This window comes from Ictidomys tridecemlineatus, chromosome 1, assembly GCF_052094955.1.
Source record: "Ictidomys tridecemlineatus isolate mIctTri1 chromosome 1, mIctTri1.hap1, whole genome shotgun sequence".
Lineage (NCBI taxonomy): Eukaryota > Metazoa > Chordata > Mammalia > Rodentia > Sciuridae > Ictidomys > Ictidomys tridecemlineatus.
In genome coordinates this window covers 12538174-12560491 of record NC_135477.1, presented here as the reverse complement: position 1 = coordinate 12560491, position 22318 = coordinate 12538174, and the positions used below count along the sequence as shown (strand labels likewise).

Here is a 22318-nt window from a genome sequence, read left to right as displayed (position 1 = left end):
CCTCCTGGGAAGAACATGGCTTCGTGGCTTCCAGCCAACCCCAGCTATGTCCTGTCATGGGACCTCAGCTGCTGGCCATGGTAGACTGGTTGTGGTATCACTGGTGGTTTGGGGCCACAGATGAGTTGTTGAATTTTCTTGAGTTCTGACCTGAAACCATTCAGGACTTTTGCGTGCAGTCTGCAAAGGGACCAGAAATGTCTTTTGTGGCCACAGGGCTCCACATTAAGGCTTTATTAATAACCAAAGCTAAGACCTGGTGAAGGGAGGTAAACCCCTAATTCCAGTGGCTTTGACACACATATCGGGCACTTCAACTACTGGGTTTCCCAAATGTATGTTGAAAGGGATGGGAGGCCTGTTTTTATTCCAGGGGAGCCACGAACATTGTGAGCTGTCTATTCTTTCACAAGATGTGTCACAGTTTCTGAAAATAAACTGCCTGTGAGCTCTTGCTGAGCCTCTTGAACTTTGCCTTGTTCAGTGCCCATCAATGCCTTGTAAGACCCCAGTGGGGTTTCTTTGGTCCTTAGGAATAAGGAGCACAGAGCACTCGGCTGGGGCGGCTGAGATGAGAGAAGCTGCCCTTGATGGCCGTGTCCTCTTCACCTGATTGCATGGCGCCCCCTTTGTGAATTATGAGCTCATCCCAGTTCACATCAGGGAATCTTTTCCGGGAGGGGGACTGAATGACTGAGAATCCGTTACAATTTTGAGAGGCTATTTATATTTTTGGTACTTGGTTTCTGGATGCACACAAAGCCATTTTAAAAACTATGAGTATAGTCAGGAGAACTTTTGGAAAGATTCCATTTAAAGCCACTTCTGCCCTTTACGTCCCTGGGGAAAAGCTACCAAAGGAAAAGCTCTGGACTGAAGGGAAGCTAGTGGCCCGATTGAAACTAGTCCAATGACATTGGACAAGTCATTCTTTTAAGCCTTGGTTTCCTTATTTGTAAAATGGGGGCGTGATTGTGTGCTTTTAGGAAATTATTGAACTGGTTGGTCTATGTGTTTGTAGGGTTGGGTGCAACCTTTAAATGAAGATGCTGTGATTGTGACTTTTTATGAGAACCTGAGATGCAAGAACCCGTCCAGGCATGTCTGGGCTCATCACGTTTTGCCCTCCTGCCTTCCTGGGTTCACTTGGTCCCTCTCCAGGTTTCTGGGGCCTGGGCTGTTGTGGTTTGGAAGAAGCCTACGGTAGGGCAGTGGCTCATCCAATGGAGGCCCTCCCTGCTCAGGGCTGAGGGGCAGGCAGCTGCCTGGGGCTGCAGGCTGCTGTACACAGGGAGCTCTTGACAGCGCAGCAAAGCAGAGGAAGGAGAGGGAGGAAATGAAATTTCTGAAGCGCCTTCTGTGCTCCAGGCACCGGTGGACAGTTTATCATCCACATCTCTACATTCCAGCCCTAGGAGGCAGGGTAGCCTCTCCCTGGGCTGAGCCGACCTACGTGGCTTTAGGCAGGGTCACGTGTCAGCCAGGCATCCAGCCTGGTGCCGGAGCCCTGTGTGGGAGGTGACCTTCCTTAGAGAGAAATTTGGGTTTTGAATTTTTGTACAGAAAAACGAGGTGTATCTTTTGAGGTGGCCTCACTGGGGTCAACGGGAAGGCAGGTTTTAAAACCATCTCCTAGACAGTGTGGTTGTCTCTGCTGCCAACTGAAGCACTTGATAGCCTTTTACCAGAGTCAGGTGATTGCAGGCGGTCCCCTTGGGGACGTTCTAGCAAAGACTATAATTAAAGAGATTTGAAAAAAGGGGATGGTGGTGGTGGAACTGGGGGCCGTGTATTTTGGGTATGTTCTGGGTTACTTGCTCATATTGTGTTGACATTTATTCCAGAGAAATTTCTGTTCCGAGTGGCAGTCTACAAATGTATTCATGTTCTAAGACAGTCCAAACACTGAAAGGTCACATAGGAAGCACTGAGGATATGAATTTTTAGAAAAGCCAACCAAGCGCTTATCTGTCTGATCCCAAAGGATAACCAGGAGAGAATCAATATAAAGCCTTAAAAAAATACCCAGCAGTCACCAGATTTCCCTCATGTTTGTGTTTTGCAGAATCGGCTATCCCATTCCTATGTTTGCGGGATTCTGCATCATGTTTATCTCAACAATTAGTAAGTGTCCCATGTTTGCCTTCTGAGTGTGGGTCTCAGAATGAATCCTGTTATCCATGAGCTGAGAATCAGAATACAACCTGGGGTGTGTGTATGGGTAACAGTTACAGAAAGCAGCGGACAGAGGGGACATCCTGGAGCAAGAGCACAGTGTAGGAACATTGAAGTGCTCCTTTGGAAAAGGGTGGGCCTCAGAAAGCCCCTGTTGGGATGGTTCCATCCTGTCCTCAGGGGCATGGCCCTAACCGGCTGGACTGGCCTCTTGTCTTGGCAGTGTTTGCCTTCTCCAGCAGCTATGCCTTCCTGCTCATCGCCAGGTCCCTGCAGGGCATTGGCTCCTCCTGCTCATCTGTAGCTGGTAGGTGTGGAAACAGCTGTTGGAGGGGGAGGCCCAGCCCTGTCCTGTGCAGCCCTTGCACAGCTTGTTGAACTTGGGGACTCAAGGCTGGGTGGTGGTGGGGATTCTCAGAGAAGGTGCCCTCCTCCTTCTTGGATGTCCTTTGGTTTTGTGTGTCAGTTAATCTCTCAGGTTCCAGAAGATCCCTGGTCTGGCTGGGGAGAGAGGGTAAGTCGCAGATGCCTCTGAGCGCCCTCCAGCCTGTTGACTGCGTGCGTCTTCTCCTGTTTAGGGATGGGCATGCTTGCCAGTGTGTACACAGATGATGAGGAGAGAGGCAACGCTATGGGGATCGCCTTAGGAGGCCTGGCCATGGGGGTCTTAGGTGGGTAAGGCCATCATGCGAGCTTGCAGGCAGAAGGGGCCTGTCTGGCTTTGGGCAGTGACAGTCCTTGCCCAGTGGCCCTGGATACAGTGGGAACAAGTCTATATTTACACTGACAGATTCCCCAGCTGCCCCCCAATCTGCCTTTCTATTTCCTACTTTCAGGGAGACTGTGGAAGGTAGTGGGAAGAGTCCTGAGTTAGGAGGACCCGATCTTTGGTCTCCTAAACCTCCTTTGGCCCTAATGAAAAAGAAAGGGTTGAGCAGGAAGGTCTGCAGACCCTCAAACATTCTGAGTTATCCAGAGAACTTTCCAACCGCCTGTGTCTGCCTCCCCAGAATGCCCTCCCACGCAGACTTCATAGGCCAGGGGACAGATCTCTCCCCTGAGGGAGAGTTGGATCCTTTCCCTTTTTCTCTGACATTTGGCCTTCATTTGGAGGCATGGTTCCCATCTGTGCCAGTCTGGAGCAGTGGAGCCCGGATGCCCCTTTCCTGGGCTCTGAAAGTGGTGCTGTCCTGTGCCTGAACCGGTTCCTGTCCCCCCTTGCCTTTTCAGTGGCCTTATATGCTCTTCCCACTTCTCAGGTGAAAAATCCACCTGGAGGAAGCTGTTGAGGCAACTTAGTATTGACGACATAGAATGTAGGGTGTGTCCCCCAGATCTTTCTTTGGAACAGAGTAGAGAGGGAAATGCAAGAAGCAAGTAATGGTTCTGGTCTGGGGCAGGGCGTCCATGAGGCTGGCATGGCTCCTCTCTCCCACAGTGGGCCCGCCCTTCGGGAGTGTGCTGTATGAGTTCGTGGGGAAGACGGCTCCGTTCCTGGTGCTGGCTGCCTTGGTGCTCTTGGATGGAGGTGAGTGAGGCCGCGTGGGCACTGTTGCTGTGACCATGGCCTGCACGAGGGTGCATGATCAGGGCCACACCTGCTTCCTGAAAAGGGGATCCTCTGTGTTTTTTCCCTTGCAGCTATTCAGCTCTTTGTGCTCCAGCCATCGCGGGTGCAGCCAGAGGTGAGCAGCTGGGGAGTGAGGGCTGGCGGTAGCCACAGTGACTCTTCTAAACCCCTGTTTTTGCTTGACAGAGTCAGAAGGGGACACCTCTGACCACTCTGTTGAAAGACCCATACATCCTCATTGCCGCAGGTGAGGCTCCCAGGTTCTTCACAGTCGAGGCCACACCCTTGAGGCTGGGGTGGGCGGCAGGTACCAGTTTCTATCTTGCTGCTGGAAATGTAGGGCAATGGAAGAAGCCAAAGGCAAGAGGGGTTAAAAGTCTCAGGAAATGGTTTTCTTCTGTCATTGATTTCTGACTCTTACACAGGTCTCTTTTGTGTTTCACTTGGGGCAAATCTATATGGTATGCACCATGCTCTGCAGAGCTGCCAGAGTCACATTGTGCCCCGGGGAAGCCCTGCCTCAGAAGTTTGTTTGAAGCTAAGCCTGCTCATTCCCTTTGTGTCAAAGTCATCATTGTTTGGCCTTGAACTTTCTGGAAGGATTTGCACTGCTGAGGTCTTCAGTGGGCATACTGCTTCTCTTAGCTACTGACAGTGGAGCCCCAGAGGGCCCAGGGGAACCCTCTCTTCCTGCAGGAGCACATCCCCATGGAGCAGCTGGCAGGTCGCAGAAATCACCCTTTAGTGAAAGGTTACGTATTTGGTTTCTTGGTGTGGATGGGCTAAGAGAAAGCTTTAGGGTTCTGTGACTCTGGGGAAGGGGAAAGGCTGCATTCATCCAAGAGGCTGTCCCCAGTCTGTGACTCTGGGAAAGGGGAAAGGCTGTATTCATCCAAGAGGCTGTCTCCAGTCTGTCTAGGTAGCAGTAGGCCACCTCCCTGCTTGATAAGGGACCAGGTTCATGTAGGTGCTGCCTGGACCTGAGGCCAAGGTCAGCAGGGCCCTGGTGTCAGGTGTCATGTCTGGCTAGTGCTCTCTGGGGTGGCCCTGCAGTGAGGCATCACACACAGCTATGGTGAGATTTTTCTAAGCAGGGCTCCAGCTGTCCAGGAGGGCTGGGGGTGCCTGGGCCCCTGGCCCTGCTGTCCCCGAGGCCATTTAAAGGCTAGTTTTGTTTAATCCTGCTGCTGTTGGCTTTTGTAGAATTGGGAAGCTGGTGCTGAGATCTCTTCCTGCAGCAGGTCCTGCAAAGCACAGGCAGCATCCCAGAGCTCAGATGTCCCTGGAGCCCTGGCCATTGAAGTGTGGGGATGAGCAGGGTGTGGTTGGGGACCAGGTCTCAGAGATATGACTCCATGAACTTTGGGCATACCTGGTCTGCCTGCCTAGAATTTCTTGAAGTCTTACTGCCTGGTCCCATTCATGAAAGGAAATACAAAGATATACTCAGTACCGTCAGACCATCCCCAGTTCTGGGGCAGGGGAGTTGGGAACAAGGTGGGTGGGAGGAGAGCCCAATCATTTTTATGTTCTGCCTTTAAATGTCACAGAGAATGAAAAGATCTCTCATTACGTGTGCAGCTTCATCACGATTGTAAGAGTGTTTTGAATTTGTTCTAGCAAATTACAGGTTCCGTGGAACACAATACAGGAGGCTCCCAGATTGATGGAGACAGTTCTGTGTGTCTTTTTCCAGATTGTTCTATATTTACAAAGGGTCTAGTTAACAGAGTGATAATATTTGCATAGGTACCTTGTATGTTTAGTTGATTTAAAAAAAAAAATCCCTCCATAGCACACCTGTGCTAACTGCACTGTGGTCTTTCTTGGATTTTCTGGCATTTCAGGGAATCATTAGAAATGTCCACATTCATTGCACAATAAAACATAGTCACAAGAGCTCAGGTTGCCATCACCATGTGTGGCCTGGAAATTGCTGGCTGCTGGGCAGCCCCAGGCAGGTTCCTTCATTAATAGATAGGATAGATTAACCAAATGACCAGTCAGCGCCCTCTAGTTCTAACCTCATGACTCTGGGATTCTACTTATTTAAAATTATAATAACAAAAAACTCCTTGTTAGCTCTTTGGCTTGTTGTTTTACCTTTTCCTTATGGAAGGAGGAGAAGTTCTAGATAATGTGAGCTGGGGTCCAACTGTGTTTGGCGAGACCGTGGAGGACACTCAGGACCTGAAGTCTAAGCATACTCACCCTCTTCCTCCTTCAAAGGCTCCATCTGCTTCGCCAACATGGGGATCGCCATGCTGGAGCCAGCCCTGCCCATCTGGATGATGGAGACCATGTGTTCCCGAAAGTGGCAGCTGGGTAAGGACTGGGGTGGGTTCTTTGGATTCTAGAACTTTTATCCCCAGAGTGGTTCCCATCAGGGCAGCCCTACTGAATTGAACCAGGATGATTCAGTGATTGCTTCTGTTTGACTGCTTTAGGGCACTTTTGGGGTCTGTTTCAGCTCTGGGTTTTACATCATCCCTGATGAATGCTTCAAATGGAAAGGTTAAAGTATAATATGAGATTGAGATTGATGTAGAGATATATAGAGAGAATATTCACAAACTTTTATGAAATTGATACTTCTTTTATTTCATTATTGTTAATCTCGACTATTCTATAAACTTTGGCATAGGTGCATAAGTGTTTAGGGAAAATGATATATGCAGAATTTGGTATTATCTGTAGTTTCAGGCATTCACTAGGGGTCTTGGAACATTTCCTCCACAGAGAAGGGGGGGTACCACTGTAAATGCATCACATTTTTTTGTTGTTGTTGTAGGCATTTAGCATTGATATTTTTGTGACTGTAAATATTGATTCACGTTGAGCATTGTAGGGTACTGTGATTAATTTTTTTCTTTCTACAAACTTGTTTTTCCTGAACAGGTTTTTGCCTTTTTTTTTTTTCATTTTCTTAGTTTTCTATGTAGCATTTATGAATCACCCCCTAGACTCTCTGGCCGGTATGAAGGTCCCCTAAAGGCGTTCATGTTCATTGGCTGCCTAATCTTTCTGGCTTTGCTCATTTGTGAACTCTATTCCATCTCTGGGTCTAGATGGAGTGTTCTCCAGGCCTTGCTCCCCATCCCCTGGGCATCCTCTTTGCTTCTCTTGTTTCCTGGGTTCTTCTCTCCTCTGTCCTCTCTCAGGTCACCCCCTCATCATGTGGAAGGGCATTGTCCAGCAGCTTTGGGAAAGAGGGTGCTGCAAGGTGTGGGAAGTTCTGAGGCCCTGCATACCTGCAGATGTCTCACCCGCCCCGTGACTGACTTAGTCTGTCTTCACAGTTCCTGATGGAAAGCATTTTCTTTCCGAGTTTCAGGGCCACCATTCTATTGCATTCGAGCATCCCGCACTACTGCTCAGGAGGCGCCAGGTCTTCTGATTCCTGAGTCTCTGTTGGAGCCTTTACCTCTCTGGGTTATGAGTGTCTGCGATGGCAATGGGCCGTGGTTTTTTATTTTTATTCTTTTCCCAAATACTGGTGGCTTGCTGGGTTAGCCCTTTCACCTGGGGAACCTTTTTCTATGATTACTCTCATTAACCCCCTCCCTCCTCATTTTCTTCTTTTACTCCACTTGGTTGGATGTTGGACCTCTATGTTTCATTCTTTTTATTTCTCACCTTTCCTTTTTTGCCCTTAATTTATTAATCTTTTATCTTTTAAGCTATCTATCAAAGTTTTAAAGTTGATGCTGTTACATTTTTTTTTTTCAGTCCTGGAGATTGAATGCAGGGCCTTGTCCATGGTATTGCTGTACAAATGAGCTACATCCCCATCCTTTTATTTTTTTTTAAACATATTTTTAGTTGTTGATAGACCTTTATTTTATTTATTTATATGTGGTTCTGAGAATCGAACCCAGTGCTTCGTACATGCCAGGCAAGTGTGCTACCACTGAGCCCCAGCCCCAGCCCCTTAATTTTTATTTAAAGACAGGATCTTGCTGAATTGCTAATCTTGAACTTGCAGCCCCCTGCCTCAGCCTCCTGAGTAGCTGGGATTACAGGTGTGCTCTGCCACGCCCAGCTGCCTGTCTTCAATTTGAAGAGCCCTTTTGTATTGTGTGTGTGAGTTGATCTTTGTTGAAATGACACCCCGTGGCCATTTCAGTAGGGACTTTCTTTCAATCTCCAATTCAGCTTCTATTGTCCCTTGCCTCCTTGCTGCCCATTCCTTGGGACCTTAACCATTCCAGTTTAGCTTCTCTAGAGAACCTGCATCCTTCTGGGATGAGGGCTGGAGGGCTGGAGGGCTGGAGATCCAGCTTCTCTCAAAGTAGCTTTCCCACCTTTTCCCTGTCCACAGTCCCCGCTCTCAGCTGACCTTCTCAACTCCTCATTCCTCAGCTCCTGAACTTTCTGGAGTATGAGGCACAGGGCTCTTGCTTCTTGTTGACAGCTCCACATGCAGGTGGAAGGTTCCAGTGTTCCCTGTGTGTCCACCACTATTGCCCTCTGTTTGCTTCTCTTTCTTGTTACTGCTTCTCCTGGCCCATTCTGTTTGTCCTTAGGCCTGGGGAGGAGCATGTGGGATGTGTGCCTAGAACTTTCATTTATTCTTTTAGGAATATTTGAATAGACATTGGGGGTATGGGAAGTGGAGTAAATCCTAGAAATTCAATCTGCCTTTTTTTTTTAAACTACAAGGCTATCATTATTTTAATGGTGAATATTCTGTTTAAGATTATGCCAGGGGCTGTGGCTCAGTGGTAGAGCGCTCGCCTAGCACGCGTGAGGCCATGGGTTCGATCCTCAGCACCACATAAAAATAAATACATAAAATAAAGATATTTTTTAAAAAAAGATTATGCCATAAATTTGCAACCATTGCCTTTTGTTGGGCATTTGGGTTACTGCCAGTTTGTACCATTAGAAACCATACTGCAGAGAATACCCATCATCTGCATCCCTCTTCATGTTTGGAGATATATTTGTCAGGCACAAATCCTAAAAGTTAAATGAATGTTTTAGTGCCTGGAAGTGAGTGTTTTAACACAGCTATTATTGGTCTTCAGTCTTTTCCAGTGACTAAAATGTGTAAGAAAGGGGAGCTTGTTTTAATTTCATTTAATAAGTGAAATTGAGCATCTTTTCTTATTGATATTTGCCCCTTTTCTTTAAGAATTGATTGATATCCATCTTAGAGATTTATTTTCCTTTCATAGTTTTTTGAACTCACATGGGAGATCGCAGGGAGACTCAGTTTTGAGTTAAGCTGGCGTTTTTAATGCCCCCAAACCTTTCTGCAGGCCACCTGCATTTGTCCTTGAACATCCAGCCCTCACAGGGGTGTCTTCTTGGAAGCTTCCACCTCTTGATTTAGACTGTGTCCTGGCTCCCACCACGTGGTCCAGCCTGAGAACCCGCCAGTCCCTTCAAGTTCTGCATTGATTCGCTGGTGTTCTCTCACCAACCAATCCTTGAGCAGCCCAAACTAGGTGTGAGGTTTCTTTTTGGGGTGATCATAGTCTTGTGGATTCCGTTGTTGGTGGTGATTGCACAACCTGGTGAACATACCCAAACCAACCAAACTGCACACTGTCAAGGGTGAATTTTACAGGAAGTGAATTGTGTCACAAAAGGAGCCCCAAATAACAAGAGTTATTCCCTATAAGAGGGAGGATTCTTGGAGCTAAGCAAAGGTTATTTCTTAGGCATAAAATATATCTCTGAACTTCCTGGGAGTCAAGATGGGAGAGGAAATCCAGGGACCTTCAAGGTCCTGGGGAAAGCACCATGCTCTGCGGGAGGAGCACTTCCTCTTATGCTCAGTGCTGATAGGTTTTGCAAAAGATGAGGACATTCTCAGTCTTGCTGCTGCTCTTGTAGAGGTGTTTCCCAGCTTTGCCTTCCCTCTGGGACCTGGGTCTCAGGTGTCCTCAGGAAGCACCATCTCCCAGGTAGGCGTGCACAGCCCAGCAGAGCTCCCTGCACTTGACTGCACAATGTGGGCCGTGAGGCTTTCCCCAGGCCTTCTGAGTTCCACTTAATTGGCCTGTGATCCTAATTAAATGTGGCCCGGCCATGTGCAGGGCACTCTAGCTGCTCTGCTCTTGTCCTCTTCAAAGCCTGAGGCTTCCTTTGTAAAGTCTTTAAGGTCAGCCAGGAGCCCTGGGCCACGTGGGTAGACAGCAGAGTACAGGCTGCCTGGATGTCAGGGGGAGGTCATTTTTCAGGTTCATCACCTGCGCTTTCAGTGTCCACCTGACCAGCACCACACATTTCCACCACTGAGGTTCCTCTCCCATCTGCCTCAGAGGTAGACTCATCTTTCTTCAAGAGAATCTAATTTCTCTTCTGTTTTCCTCAGATCCAGCATGGGGGAAACATGCCACCTTTTGTGGGTTTCTGAAGTTTGGGGTCCATGGCTTCTGCATCCCCCCAGGCCCCAGAATCTGGGGATACTGTGGGAGACATGTTATGAAGGACCAGTGCCTGCAGGCCAGACAGTCCTCTGGAGCAGCACAGCTCTCCTGCCCAGTCTCTCTCAGCTCAGGAGTCTTCTGCAATCTGTTATAACCCAGTGTGGACAGGAGCCTTTCCACCTCTGTGTGTCCCTTGTCATTTCTGGAGAAGGAACAAAAGTCAGAGCTTACTAACTATGTGGACAACACACAATTACTCTCCTTGGGCCATGTTTTTAGGGGAAGTAGACTCCCTTGGCCTGCCCCTCACCCCCACCCAAACTCCTCTCTGACATTTGGCAGGAAGTCCTGAGTTTGGGTTGGTGGAGAGAGAATTCTTTCATGGTGTTTTCTTTTTACCTGAAGTTCCAGTCACATGACCTCCCCCAGAACCTTGGTTCTTAGGAACTCAGAATTCAGAGTGAGGCCTATAAATCCCCAAGGGGGAGTGTAGGCCCAGGCAAGGCTGGAGTCAAACTCTTTCTTCTGGTTCTTCCAGCCCATTTGTCTTGAATAAGATGTGGTGATGCAGTGTGGGATGGAGGACAGGGTGGGGCCACTCTGCTCCTAGCCAGCTATGACCTTATGTCATGTCCTGTGCCAGCCCCGCAGGGTCCCAAGACAAGAGGATGGCCAGCATCCTGTGGTTCCCTGATGTGAGGCCTCCCCTAGGATAGGGCAACCTGAGACCATTGTCTCATTTCATTTACAAGCAGAGCCTTGGGGGGATGGGTGCGTAGGGGCAGGTCATCTGGAGCTGGGAAGAAGCCCAAGGGCACATTCCCTGCATCACTGCTAGGACTGTGCCTCCAGCTCCAGCTCCTGAGCTTCAAGGGGCGGAGCCCTACCTGGTGTGCTGGCAGTGGCTGCAGGTGGAGCCAGACTAGAGAGCACGGGGTGGGTGGAGGAGCTGCCTGTGCTGAACTTTCTGGTGTGACCAGAGGTGAGTGAGGAAGCCACCAGCATCCCTGTCAGGATAGCAGTGACATGCAGGAGGAGGGGCTCATGCCAGTGGCCATGGGCACCATGTGTACAACCAGGCCCAGCCAACACTTCTCATTGAATTCTGAAAAGAATCGGCCAGCAGGTTGCAGATAAAGGTCTCCTCGGGCAGGAAAGGCCTGCAGGGAACATGGTGCAGTTTCTTTGATGCCTTACAATAGAAAGACCTTTCCTGTGAAGACATGGTGGGGGGCCTGGTGCTACAAGCCCCTCATGGTCTGGTGATGAAGGGGCTCCAGAGAGGTCAAAACAGGGAGGAGGAGAGCGACCGAGGAGCTCGGGAAACAAAGCCTATGGGATGCATTTGGTTCTTCTTTTCTTTCACATATGCTTATTGCTTATCTGTGTAGCCAGCAAGAAGATGGAGGTGGGGTCAGCTGTAGGCATCATGTTTCCAAGTAGAGAAAGAACTTGAACTTGTCCACAGAGAAACTGGTGGGAGCCTTGTATTGGAGAACAATCCAAAGCCCTGGTGTGTTTCATTTGGACATCTAGGTCTTACTCTTCTTGTGCTAGTGGCTGTTCTGGGACAAGGTTGACGCCATCTTCCATTGGCTCTGGATACAAACCATGACCAGAGAGTGAGTGTGACCAGGGAACGTTTAGGGTTTGGTGTCAGAAGCCTGCCCAATTGTTGGAGCTATCTTAGAAATGGCTGGAAAAGTTCCCTGGTCCTGGGTCTTGGAGCAAAGGTAGATGGCCACCTCTGGCAACCACTGGCTGAGGGCTCTCTACCCCTTATGGGCTGCCACTTGAGACACTGAGGTGTCTTTGAGTTCCAGGACTCTGAGGTTCTGTAAGTTGTGGAGCCCTGGTGAGAAAAGGATGCTGAGCAACATCAGAACAGGTGCAAACAGGCTCTTTCCTCTCCATGGCCATGCTCTGGATACCTCCTGTGTGCCACTGTTGAACTAAGCCACCGAAGACAGGTGGGGGGTTTCTGCTCACTGGGAACTTATTGAGCATGGAGAAGGCCAGCAGGCTGGGGTGGAAAATGGGGTTCTGGGGTTTGCATGGAATGACAGGGCACTGAAATCAAACTGGAAGGGCTGTTTGAAATGCAAGGGCCATGAAATGCACCTAGCCATTTGATCCTTAAAACCATGCTGTGAGGTGTGCGCAATGGGAGCTATGGCTGTTTCTTGGGCTCTAAGAGGTTGAAGTGACCTTTTCAGGCCTCAGGTAGCAAGTTCAAGTTGAAGTGAAAACCTTGCTGCATGCCTGCTAATCTAGTACTTTTTGCTTGAGATTCATAAGATGGAGTTTGTGCCTGTACGGCCCTGCTCGTTTGGCTCCTTGGTCCTATGTGTGAGCTCTTCCCATTCAACAGGTTGGGAAGATGTGGCTGCTCTGTGGCTTCTCCTGGAGCTTCTCTAGGTACCCCTGCCTTAAGTTTTTGGCTTCAGTGCTGCATCCCTTGCCCTATTTCTGGAGTGAGTACTGACCAGGAGCCCTGGAGCCACGCTGGGCTCCCTGTGAACTACTTCATTTGACCAGATCTTACAATGGACTGTCTGTGGCCCAAATTCAGCTCTTAAGCAGGTTTCTTTCTTTCTTTCTTTTTCTTTTTTTTTTTTTGAGTGACTGGCATAGTGTTAACTTCTTGGGGTTTGTTTTCAAAGGATGAATTTCCAACATTTAAAATAAGTTTTCCTGCAAGAATCCAGAATTCCAGCTTATCTAGAAAAAATAGATCTTCCAATAATGAAACTGTGGTCTCCCAGGGTAGTGACTGATTGGAGAGAGTAGCAGCTGCCTCCTCTGATGGGGTCTAGGCCCCGAGAGTCACCAGACCTCCTCCCCACTCCAGGGTTCAGTCTGTTTCTCTGACTCTGGGGCTGTACGTCGGTGGCTCTTTATCATGGGGCTTGCACTGTTGTTTTTCTTACAGTTTATTGCTTTCTTCATTTACTCCTCCCTGGCCCCAGAGCCACTTATCCTGACACAAGGATGACAGGATTTCTATGCACAGACTAACAGTCTGTGGAGTGTGGGAAATTGGCCGCTTACCTCGGAGGTCAGGTGTAGATTCCGTCTGCTTTGGGGAGCTTGGCCAGCTGTGGCTCTGGGCTCCTGGACCACGGTGCCTGTGCTTTTGTTCCATTCTTAATGAGGGAATGTCTCTGTTCAAACATCAACTGACTTTTTCTTTCAAAGACATTTTTTGTGGTGACAAGAGCCACACTGTCATTGTCTCTGCTGCAGGCCATTGCTGTGCTAGGCACATGGCTGTCAGTAAATGTTTGCTGAATCAGATTACACTGAGCAACTATTTGGCCACCGCATATTGCCAAGTATGGTGGAAATGATTCCCTGGAACATGAAGTGAGATTGCTCTTTATTATTATTTTCCAGAATCCCCAGGCCTGGAATGATTTGGTTTTGGATTTTGCTCATGGAACCCATCATTCTGAAGTCCCTACTGTGTTGGAGGCTTGACCTTTCTCCGGGTTTGATGGCTTTCATTAGTGCCTATTCTTAAAGGGACAAGATCATACTTGTCCAGGAAGGCTCCAGGGCCTCTGCATTTGGAATGCAGCAGGCACTTACAGACAGTCTGGGACCTAAGGCCATTATGATTGAGAACTGGGAAGCTTTTACCATTTGTGGATAAGGCTTGGAATCAAATATGATTTATCTGTCTTCTGACAAAAAAATGCTAGAGTTTGATAAGTAGTCTCTCTTAAAGAGATTGTCTTGTCATCCTAATAATAGACAGTGAGTTGAGGTGGACACAGTCCATGACAGCCAAGCCTGGTCTGTCTTGACTAATCTTCCTGTTCAATGAAGGGGCATATTCAAGGCAGCCACTGTCCTACCTGCAGGAAATCTCTCCTGGCTCATGAGAACCCAGGAGATGCAAGTAATTCGACCACAGACATGAAATTGTGACTCACATATGATTCCACTGCAAAAGGTGACCACGTAGATTCAGTTCTGTTTTTGACATGTAAAAATGGTCATGAAACTAATTGAGAAAAGCAGGATGTAGAGCAGTAGGCACAGCATAGCCCCGTTGGAGTGCACAGCATCCTGTGCCCACATGTGTACGTATACACTTAAAAGGGAGAAGAGTGATGGGGTTTGGATAATTTTATCTCCTGTCTTTTCACTTACCTCAATTTCCCCTAATACTTTCAACGATTGCAATTTACTTCTGATATGCAAAATTGAAGAGAGGAGCAGGACACGTGCGTAGACGCCTGGTACGCACAGGTCCTGTTGCTGGCCTCCTGCAGCAGCTGGGAGCTGTGCGTATCAGTGCACGTGTCATGCCTGCTCCAGACAGATGAAGCCAAGGATAGAGAAATGATTTTCATCTCTGGAGTGTCTCAGCAGCTCTGTGGGACAGATGAGCCGTGTGGGGTCCAGACTGGAGCCGTGGGCTGCCGGATATGAGCTGCTCGGGCGCGGGCCCTGGGGCTTCATTTCATCTGCTCTAATCAACACTGGGGTGTCTGTGATTATTAGTTTTTCTAACATGTGACTGCTCTCAGTACTGATAAGGTGTCCTTTTCATAAATTTACAGGCGTTGCTTTCTTGCCAGCGAGTATTTCTTATCTCATTGGAACCAATATTTTTGGGATACTTGCACACAAAATGGGGAGGTAAGATTAAATGAAAACAGGCTTCTTTCTGTTATACTGATAATGAAGTGATTCTTTTAAAAAAATTCTAAGTGTTTCTACCTTAGATGTTACAATTGTTTTGATTTCCATTGAATATTTGTACTGGGGAAAAACATTAAATGTTCATTTATTGATGTGCTTTTTCTTTTGACAGGTGGCTTTGTTCACTTCTAGGAATGATAATTGTTGGAATCAGCATTTTATGTGTGAGTAAAAGATGGCATTTGACAAGTGGGAACAGTCTGAGACTGAGACTTTGGTTTTGGGCAAGACTCACCAAGCAACATTATAGCAATTCGAATTTGGTGATGTTTAGTTTTGTTGTTTTCCATTTTATTTTATTTTATTTTTTTGGAAAATACTCTCTAATGCATTTATGTTAGAAATTTAGATATTTTATTACCTAGTTTGCCTTTTACCCCCTCCATTATTTAAATCTTGCCATATCTTAAATACTGTAGAGCAACTAGCCTGAAACAATAGCAGGATGTCTTCCTAGAATAGGACATCTCCTACCAGTGGCCAATAAATATCCCAAATGAGACCTCCTTGTCCTTGTCAGACATTGAGTGTGGACTAGGCTGATCTCTCACAGATAGCAGCTGATTAATTTTTCATGGTCGTCAGAATACTGTTTTAATGATTGGGACGACAAGTCCCATCCTTCCTTTTCCTTGTATAGGGAGTAGCCATATCAGGCCCAGAGAAAACATGTTTTTAATAAGTTTTCAAGATTACTTGGAGTTGGGTATTCCATTATTTTATCATGACATTTATTTCCTCTTACAGATTCCTTTTGCAAAAAACATTTATGGTCTCATAGCTCCCAACTTTGGAGTTGGTTTTGCAATTGGTAAGTTGCATGCGGCTTATGCCTAAATTGAACACTTATTTAACCTCTAGGAGAGATTTACTCTGGTAGAGTAAGTAGACTGTAGTTCTCAGCCTAAATTTCTAGAGGTTCGAGCAGAGGCTGCTGGCAGCTTAGCCCAGTGATATCCTGTAGACCATCTCCACAAACACTTTCATTTATGTCCTGGAAACCAGTATTTCTAAATGCCTGATGCTTAGAAGCAGACTGCTGTGCCACTGCTATGCTTGGGCAAACAGGGGACCCCCCTCACCTATAGCACATCTCCCAGGACTCCTATCTGAAAACAAACCAGACAAGGCTGGGGGACAAAGTCTGTTTTTTATAGGGCTTAGTAAGGGAGTGCTGACTGCTGTGCCCAAATTTTCACAGATAGAGGCAATGGGTCTTTGTAACATAGGAAAAATAATTTCAGGAAAGAGCTTGTTAATATTTTGGATGAACAGTATGTTTTTGTTTCTCATTAATTGAATAATAATTGATCATGATAAAGGCAAATGCCAAATCTGTCACTCCATTGAGGCAGGAATTTAATCTTTGATTGGTACAGCAGAAAGAATAAATGGAGCCCTTCCTGACCCCTGAGGAGTTAGGTCCTCCTGGTTTCTGCATGTCCCATGGCACGTTCACAGCCTCAGTCCCAGTCACCATTCGACTCTTTGCCTGGCTTCCAGCTCTTATGTTTGGTTCATCCCTTGCTCCCCAGCATCTTGCCCATATCAGGAGATCAGCAAATACTGAATGAAAGACATTTCTCTCTGTGCGGGCTGTTGCCTGTGGAGGGGAGGGAACTAACATTTCTAATGTTTGAGTCCTCCCCTGGTGTGTTCATGGACACTGGCTCTCCGCAGCCAGTCATCAGCACCTCCATTTTGTAGATGGAGAAACAGTGTTCAGAGAGGTTAGGTCTGACCATGCTCACTCAGCCAGGCATTTGAATCCAGCACTCTGAACACTTGTGCCCTTTATGCTCCCTGTATCTGGCTGTTTAAGAGATCAGAGACTCAAATACTGGTCTTTGTTGTTGGTTTTAGCCAACTACACGAGACTCCCTCTTTGGGTTTTACTTTCCCGAGTAGAGCCAGATGATCTCTCAGGCTCCTTTGTATACTGGTATCTTCTGATTTCTCTGTAGCGTTTTCCACCATGGTGACTCTGATGGTTTGAGTGTAAGGGCTGGTGTGGATGGGGAAGAGGCTAAGTGAGACCTGTAGGTGTGCCAAGTGGCAAGGGACAAGAGAATGAGGAAAATGGCGAATCAGGGAAGCACCAGCAGGAAGTAGGCTCCTAGGGATCCACATAGCTAGTAACCTGCAAGTCCACTGGATCTGAAGAACGGCACGGTAGGTCACCAGAGGACTAGACGCTGTCACCCAAAGATGGGCCATTCTGGCAGAGGGAGACAAGGTGAGGTTAAGGCAGGAGGCAGGCAAGTGGAGGCTTAATAAAGGACACAGACTGTGGTGCTGGATTCCACCCTCAACCTCAGTTACCTTCCACTGACTGTCCTCAGTGAAAGGTTTGCTGTCAAGGGTCCACCATTGCAGGTGGCGATGACAAAGGGGAAGAGCTGACCCTGTAGTGAGTTTAGGACACTGTCACTCAGCTCATTTTTGCTTTTCATCTGTTTTCTATACACTGTGCTCCCTGACTGTCCACAGGGATGGTGGATTCATCAATGATGCCTATCATGGCCTACCTCGTGGACCTGCGGCACGTGTCCGTCTATGGGAGTGTGTATGCCATTGCAGACGTGGCATTTTGTATGGGATATGCTATAGGTAAGAACATGGCTCTCAAAAAAAGCCTTTTACCTCTGTGCAGGATGGATAATGCCTCCTAAAAATATTGAAGTCTTTGCATTCTCTGTGGACAAGGCATTTGGGGAGAGCTTTATCTAATTCTCTGTTTCCTGAAAGGTCCTTCTGCTGGTGGTGCTATTGCAAAGGCAATTGGCTTTCCATGGCTCATGACAATTATTGGGATCATTGATATTCTTTTTGCTCCTCTCTGCTTTTTCCTTCGAAGTCCACCTGCCAAGGAAGAAAAAATGGTAAGAAAAATTGGGGATTCAATGAAGCCATCTGGGTTATTTCCTCATGGTTCAATTGGAAAATATATTTCTGATCCTTTTGGGCAGAAGTCTCCAAACACAGAGTTCCTGTTTAGTTTCCACCCCAAAGGTAGTTACTTGTTTTATTTTTACTACCTTTATAGTTATTTCTTTCAAGTAGTATGTTTTTAAACTTAAAGAATGAAATTATTTTGTACATAGATTAGCGTCAGTACTCTTTTCAACCAAGTATAAGCCTGACAGCATTCAATTTGATTTTCTGTGGATCTTGCAAATCTTGGACATAATTTCCCAGGGCCATTTGTGGCACTGTTTGCTTTCTCCTAACTCTTTCAGCATTCAGTGACAGTTGGTGTCTTGTTCCTTACTATATATAGGAATAGAGATGATTTTAGGTATTTTTTTCTTATTGAAAACCATTGTATATGCACCCTGAGGCCCACATGTGAACATGTAGAAGTGTTTAATACGTAATCATCAGAATCGTAGTCACAGGCAAGATACAGAGAATAAATTGTCTTTTTTAAACAGATTCCAACTTATTGGTTCTAAATTTGAATTTTGAAGTGTACAGGTCATTTTGCCCTTTGGGTGGTGTTTACCTTACCCAGCAGAGAGAAGCTCAGTGTTTCTGATAATTATTCATACTTGGTAGTGATGTTGCTGATTTTTTTTCAATATCAAATGCTGATATTCATGTAGCTAAGGAGAGGGTCTTGGAAAAGAGTAAATGAATTGAGCATGAGAAGGTGATTTTTTAAAAATATTTAGTTGTAGGTGGAAACCATACCTTTATTTTTTATTTTTATGTGGTACTGAGGATGGAACCCTGTGGCTCACATGTGCTAGGCGAGCACTCTACCACTGAGCCACAACCCCAGACCGATTTTTTTGTTGCTGTTTTTATGAGGCTAGTTTATAATGTTTTCTTAGAAGTATGTCGGAAGTTCTTTCCGAGAGTTGAACTGAATTGGTCTTAGTGCTTTGGCATTTTGTAAACTGCCCTCTGGTGATGGTTTTCTCCAAAAGTGGACTTAAAGACAGATCCTAAAGTTAGGTTATGTGAACTCGATGTTTGGGGCATTTTAAAAATTCATTACTTTGTTCATCAAGTCTTAAAAATATGTCAAGTATTTAACTAGATAACTAAGTTGCTCACGACCCACTGGACTCTCAAAAAAGGAGAGGGAAGGTGCCATGGCCCTCGAGTCCCTTCTCCTTTCTTTCCTCCTATGAGCATGTGTCTCCAGTTCCCCTCTCGTATGGGCCTTGCAGCTTTCCAGCCTGGTTGTGTATATTCCTGCTCCATCTTCATCTGGCTGACCAGAGTGCAGTATCGTGTGCAAAACAGGCCAGAACATTCTTAGCACAATTTATATATATATATATATATATATATATAAATTACCTGCAAATACTTGTGTCACTCAGGAGACTATTTGAAACTCTTTAGATGTCAGAGGCTAGCCTGGGCCTGGCAGCAGCTGAACTGCCCCCGCCGATAGGCCTGTGTGATTCTGTGTCGAGTGGGGAAATGAGAGCTTCTGCCTCACACGGTTGTGTGAAGAGTAAACGAAAGTGTCCCAGCAGAATGCTTGGCTGTGTGGCTCAGTGAATGTGTTCCTGTCATCTCCAGTATCACCCTCTTATCCTTCTTGCTTTGTGTACCTCTCCACTTACTCTGTCCACCCAGTGGCACCCGAATATCCTCCCTGCCCCCCTCTGCATCATGACAGCTTCCTTCCTTTTGCTATACAGATCCCAGAACTGCTGGGTAGATGCCTCTCACCAGGGTGGTGGGCCGCAGCTGTGGTGTTATCTGTCTGTGGTCCACAGTATGATGGCTTATCTGAGGGAGTGAAGGAAATGAATGAGGTCAGAGGACAAGTGGGGGATGTGCTTCCTCAGCCAGTTGTCGTTGTGTCCTGCAAAATGAGGGCAGAAGGCACGCCTCAGGACCCCTTTTCTTTCTCCATATAAACCAGAGCTTTAGTTCATTAAAAAATGATGGAGGAAGTGGAAGAGACTATCCTGAAAGAGAAAGCAATAAGAATTACAGGTTTCCAGAAAGCCACTCCACTCTCACTGTAAAATGTCACAATCCTCAATAAGTGCCTAGCTAGATAAACCATTAAAATCTTGAGAAAAATGTGCATCTCACTGCCTATAATTGATGCCCATAATGAAGGACACCATTTGACTGGCATGGTGGTGACATTTGAGGGTGTTGGCTAGCAGCTGCTGCCTGCTCATTGTGCAAGCAGAGCAGGAAGAAAGTGGGTGGAAGCTGATATAGCACCTAATGACAAGGGGATGTGCGGGTGGGACACTGTGTGCCACGAAGGAGAAAGAATCAATTACCGTGCACTTGAGAAAACTCAGCAGAGACAAGTGCTGGCATTCAGGATCAGCAGTAACCAAAGGCAGCGGGATGCGAGAGCCAGAGGCGGCTTGCACCCTTAGCAGAGTTCTCTCATGAGACAGTGTCCTGATAACAGGGTGTTCAGACTTGACCTCTTTTTTTTTTTTTTGACCTCTTTTATATTGAAAGACCTGATGCTACTTTCATAGATCACAACTCACAGAATCATGAATTAGCTTGTAAGCACTGAGTCTTCCTTCTATTTGGTTTATTGGATTTCTGTTTCTTATAATCAGCGTTAACAATATAGGCAGAGGACAACAAAACAAAACAAAACCCTCATGGATACTCGAGTCCCTCTGTAAATATAAGGAATTTCCATATTGCCATTAGGAAAACTGTCCCAGGGACAAGGCAATTCAGGGCAGCCCTTAACTCTCAAAATACCCAGCTGAATTTTGGTATGGATTTTTCTCTTCCAGGTTGAATAATAATAATTTTTAAAGGCAGGGCAGGGTTCTTAGTTTTGCTCTTGAAGTTCCTAATTGTTGCCAGGGCAGAAGAATCTGTAGTGGGAGAACTGCCAATTGCTTTTACTGGATGGCTCTGATAGTGGTGCCCTAGGTCCTCCAACAACAACGCTGTCTCCTGGATGCCATGGGCTGGGCAGGGAAGGGTGGCCAGAGGCTAAAGACCAGATATACTCCACACATTACAATCCATTTGTGGAAACCTGTTCCTTTGCAAGGAACTTACACAGTGGGTACAAAACCACTTTTTTTTTTTTTCTAGGTACGTTAAAAAGAGAGAAAAAAGGAAAACATTTTTTTACTAGATCTGGTACCTTTCAAAGTCCCCAAGACTAGGACTTTTTCCTTCTAATGCTTTAACTGTTGTTTTCTTAGCCCAGAATCTCATTTCATTTGGTCTGACATGGTTTTACTACCTTAAGATCTGGGTTTTGCTCTGTATCTGACATGAGCTTAGGTGTTGCAGGGGCTACCCTTGGCTCTTACCACTTGGGCTTTGCTCTATCTTCATTTGTGAGTTGACACACTTTTCTCCCCAAAGCAACATACAGAGTGCTGGAGTGCTGGTTTAAATTGTGGGCCCGTGTGGGCTGGGGTGTAGCTCAGTGATAGAGTACTTGCCGAGCATGCATGAGACCGTGGGTTTTAGCCCCAATGACCTCCCCCACCACACACACACAAATTGCCTGCTTGCTCCACAGACCTGCTACTCATCATGAACTTGACTTAGACCCACTTACACTATTTGTGCCTTGCTTTTCTTTCCTTCCCTCTTCCTTCTTCCCTCCCTTCTCCTTCTCTCCCTTTCTATCAAACCTCAGGTGATCCACCACAGAGCTACATCTCCAGCCCCTCCTTCTTTTTTGTTTCTTTCTGACAGTTAAGTTCCCAAGCTGGCCTTGAACTTGTGGTCCTCCTGCCTCAGCCTCCTGGGTTGCTGAGACGACAGGAATGTGCCACCACTCCCAGCTTGTGCTTGCTTTTCATGGTGCTTTTGCAATATTACATGCCATCTGCCTTATTTAATCATATGTTACTTTTTTGGAAAAAAAAAGTACAATTGCATAATTACTCTTTCAAGACAGGTTCAAAAGCCAGTGAGCTAGGTTTTAGAAGCTATGAAACAGTATTTCATGGAAGAAACTTCTTTACTGGACTGTGTAGCCAATTACCATTGGCTGTATTGATAAATACTGGTCATTTACTTCTGTATAATGCCAAATAATCAGCCTGATAGAACTTTCCCCCTGCAGTGCATCTTAAAAAAATGTTTTTTGCAGTGCTGGGGATGGAATTCAGGGCCTCCAGCATACTAGGCAAGTGCTCTACCATTGAGCTACATCCCCAGCCCAGCAATGCAGTTTTATAGAGGTTTTTTTTGTGCACTTTAGTTGTACATATGGTGGGATTCATTATGCCATATTCATAAATGCACATAATTTTATTAATCTTGTTCTCTAGTACCTTACCCTTCTTTCCCCTCAGGAATGTAATTTTTTAGTAAGTTCATATTTTGTGCCAGGTCCTAGGTTCAGGGGATCCTTAAGATTACACATTCAGGTGTAATGGTGAGTGAGCCAGAGAGTGGAAGGCAATCATAAGGTAGTGATGGCCATTTTTCCGAAGGAGGTCTTGCTGCCTTTGGGCAAGTGTGGCTCAAGGCCCACTTGGCATTCCTGGCTCTG

At 46.5% G+C, this 22318-nt stretch overlaps 1 protein-coding gene across 1 annotated transcript in view; it reads left to right on the top strand.

Moving 5' to 3' along the window:
* The window catches only part of Slc18a2 (solute carrier family 18 member A2), a 36593-nt gene that overhangs the window by 9560 nt on the left and 4715 nt on the right, over positions 1-22318 (top strand). The window contains exons 4-15 of the mRNA XM_040273623.2: positions 2066-2124; positions 2399-2482; positions 2754-2846; positions 3614-3703; positions 3817-3860; positions 3932-3992; positions 5975-6070; positions 14697-14775; positions 14951-15002; positions 15586-15649; positions 17329-17448; positions 17587-17720. Coding sequence (XP_040129557.2) covers positions 2066-2124; positions 2399-2482; positions 2754-2846; positions 3614-3703; positions 3817-3860; positions 3932-3992; positions 5975-6070; positions 14697-14775; positions 14951-15002; positions 15586-15649; positions 17329-17448; positions 17587-17720 — 976 coding nt within the window. The remainder of the gene's footprint in view (positions 1-2065; positions 2125-2398; positions 2483-2753; positions 2847-3613; positions 3704-3816; positions 3861-3931; positions 3993-5974; positions 6071-14696; positions 14776-14950; positions 15003-15585; positions 15650-17328; positions 17449-17586; positions 17721-22318) is intronic.